This window comes from Trichoderma virens (assembly GCF_000170995.1).
Source record: "Trichoderma virens Gv29-8 chromosome Unknown TRIVIscaffold_91, whole genome shotgun sequence".
Classification (NCBI taxonomy): Eukaryota; Fungi; Ascomycota; class Sordariomycetes; order Hypocreales; family Hypocreaceae; genus Trichoderma; species Trichoderma virens.
The window spans coordinates 1,672,294-1,675,873 of record NW_014013658.1 but is presented as its reverse complement, the minus strand read 5'-3'; the positions used below and the strand labels follow the sequence as shown (position 1 = coordinate 1,675,873).

The 3,580-nt window shown below is 46.2% G+C and overlaps 1 protein-coding gene across 1 annotated transcript; it reads left to right on the top strand.

The window, feature by feature from the left end:
* Positions 1-3,157: 3,157 nt before the first annotated feature.
* TRIVIDRAFT_39723 (uncharacterized protein) lies at positions 3,158-3,580 on the top strand (the record flags this gene model as incomplete). Its single annotated transcript, XM_014095004.1, has 1 exon — positions 3,158-3,580. A coding segment is annotated over one exon (423 nt), but the record flags the coding sequence as incomplete, so codon positions are not given.

The following is a 3,580-nucleotide window of genomic DNA, read 5'->3' as shown; positions in this document are numbered from 1 at the left end:
GGCGAAGTCGTATCGATATTCCGATTATTTGTGGGGGTGACAGGCCACGCGAAGATGGGAGATATATAAGGGAAAGAAACGATATAGAAAACCAGGTAAGTAGAGCGAGGGCCTATTAAGGGCCCTGGATGGCGTCGCTGTGTGACGTTAACTGTGGCGAGATCAGCAACCATATGGGCAACACGAAGGATGGGCCGATAAAACGAAAAGAAAAGAGGTAATAAGAGCAGAGCTAGTATGGGCTAGACTCTGTCAAGCTGCGTCTTCGGTCGGTTAATGAATGACGAATCCCCATTTACCAATGCAAGAAGATATTAATTGCAGCCGTAGCAGTTTGGCGTTGAGACTGCCCTGTTGCATACAGGCACTCTATATGAAGCACATTCATTGGTTCGACTAGGACGGCACAGGAGTCTCGACTTTGACACAATATGCTGGATATACTGTGCGGTTTAGCTTCTCCGCCCCTTGTTGGCCACTTAACCCAATCATGAAGTGATGCTCTCAAAGGCCAGCGGCAGCATTATCAATGGGAGGGAAACCCTGGCCAAGAGCGGGTACCAATTGGGAATCGCGAAACTGGAGTGCGTACAAGTCACCATGCAGCTAAAAGCATCTGGGTTTAGGCGGAATTCACCTACGTGTGAGGAGAATTATACCAACAAGTAGAAGAAGACCAGTGATGCAACAGTCTATGTAACGTGGTCCTCTAAACAAGGGGCTATGGCCTGATTTGTTCTGGCGAGCCGGATGAGGCACTCAAAGAAGCATGTACAAGTAGACGCTGATGTCTACGGAGTACATAGGTAGGTAGAAATGCAGCTAGAGATTACTAGCCTCAGTTTGATACTGCCGGGCCGGTCCCCCCAGCTGATTCGGTTACCTTTACTCCGTAGTCCGGTATGTCTTCGCCGCTACAATCTTCCTGGCGTGCGATTTGCCAATAACTACGTATTGATCTCCAACTGCCGTAGACTGGTGGATCGCTGCGGGAAAATAAAAGCGACTGATCAAGCCACATTATTCCCAACAGCCGTGAATTTCAAGTGCCGAAAGGTTGGTTGGTCTAACCGCCTCACTCGCGGCCCAAATTGCTCTGAGGGATCAATGGCTTCTGCAGGTGGTAGCATTGGGCCCCTGGAGCGCAAGATACAGGAGCTATTCCCTGCAACCATTATGGACGAAAAAAGAAAAAAAAATTTACGACCAATCACTGGAGATGCGAGCTTTTCCTTGCAGTACTTTTGCGAGAAAAGCCTTACGACCAACAGCAGACATGCATTCAGGTGGATGCGACAGGGGGGCCAGTTGGAAGGCCGAGACTGATTGTCTTCAACAAAATCTTGTTTCTACTGTACCATGGATCATCGGCAGCTTCCATTCCCACTCTTCTTGTACATACAGGTACGCCCAGAAACATCTCGATTACGGCCTAGGCAAAACATAACCCGAGGAAGTAATTTTTATTTTAAATCATAGTCTTCTTCTTGAACAAGATACGCATATACTATATACTAGTTTGGGATGAGAAAACTTAGTACCTATTCCACACCTGTATTATATGGATATGGAATACAAGAGGCGAGCAGGTCGCTGCACACGTCGTAAGGTGTACTGAAACACTATTCTAGTGCTGGAAGGATGCAGATTCGGAAGTGGGACGTGCCCTAAGCAGACAGGCGGGGTTCATCCCCTCGCTCGGCTAATATTGTAAGGAAGACCATCTAGAATATCTACCGAGCAGGTCGAGGTCTTACCTGAAGAGGTTTTCGCCCGTCGTTGCTTAACTGAAGTTGGAGGCAGATGGAAATATTCGAGAACATGCGCACGGCCACTCATGCGACGACTCGTACGAGTTTGATGAGATTTTGATTCGGTTCTCTTACTCTAACCTCTCTGCTTGTTTGGTCAGTAGACAGGCGACTATGAGATACCCAAATACGAATGAGTCGGGAAGGATCATCTATGGCTGAGAAACAATGTTCACTTCGGGCCAGTGTCTGGTACAAGAAAAGCCACGGTGGAGATGAGTCGGCGACTGGCTTGTTCCCTGTTCATTCCATCATTTCTTTACATACGAGTAGAAAACCAATCGCTTGCTTTCCACAGCTCGCGCCCCAGTCTAGATGTAGTGACACTGATACGGAGTACTGTAGCATTGAATCTTCTCAGCGTGCTCGGAAATTCCAACGTTCTCAATGCCGTGCCCCTTGCATCATGCGTTGACGCTCCCTTGTTGGGTGACCATCCAGCAGTAGTGTGCCTGAGTACAGGCTTCGTCAAATTGCAAGCCACACTGGACAAGTATTATTATAATGAGGCAAAGGGAGCGACCCTCATTCGACCTTGGTATTTGATTCTGATGTTTTGGTGATTTCCCATCGTTTACTACACATTGGAGTCATAATAGGGCACCTGGAGTCCTATATGACCGCTCCAGATGAATTAGTCCCCAATCCAAATGACAATGTGCTACGTTTGGTATACATCTATTTAGCCATATTTGTGGTAATATATCTCATTGTCATTCATTGCGCATTTGCGCCCGACTGAGGCGCGGCAATATGGGCCCTGATGATTGGACTGCCATTGTAGGCTTGGTGAATATTTCTGATGCGGATTAACCACATACGACCCTAACAATTAAATATTTTCTATCACCTAGATATTTACACTCTTGAATAGCGGATTTCTTGTCGCCTGTAAGTGGACAAGCTCCTCAATAACTTCCACAACATGTAATTGATGCCTTCTGCAGCTTGCTATTATGGGATGGGTCGCCATTTTGTTTACATAGAAGCACACAATAAATATGAAACGCTCAAGGTCTGTTTGACGAATGTTGCTCATTTTCTTCTCTACGCCTGTCTAATACGATGAGAGCGATTAGTACCTGTACATGTCTCAAATCACCTACAAAGCGGCCATTAATCTCACCAAATGCTCTATTCTGCTGCTCCATCTCTATATATTCAAGATTGTTGGTTGGATTAGATGGGCTTGCTGGGATATACTTACATGTGTTATCATCTACTGCGTGTCTTCGATGATTGAGACCATTTTCTAGTATAGCCCCATCATCAAAGTATTCGACAAGTCCCTACCAGGAGCCTGTATCAACCTCTCCAAGTTTTTGTTCGCAGATGCAGGATTTTCGTTTACCACCGATATTATTATCCTGTTACTGCCCATGCCTCTGGTTTATCAGCTAGAGGGTCCTTGGGATCAAAAATTCTCTCTGATGGCTGTATTTGCCATTGGCATCTTCGTTGCGGTTACATCATGCCTCCAAGTTGTAACGGTTGACATATTTTCTCCCGACAATACATACGATATTGCGAACGTGATCTGGACTATCATCGAGCCAAATGAGGCTGCCATTTGTGCAAGCTTGCCGATTATACGCCCGCTTGTGGCTAAATTATCCCCAGTCCTGAGGAGTAATGGTTCAGCGAACGGGCATGACTTGTTGGGCTACGCCAAACTGTCAAAATGTACGAGAGAAAGCCAAGTACCGCGTGGGAAGGACTGGACAGAATCAAGTATGAAGTTGGAAATACATGTAGGAATGCATATATAG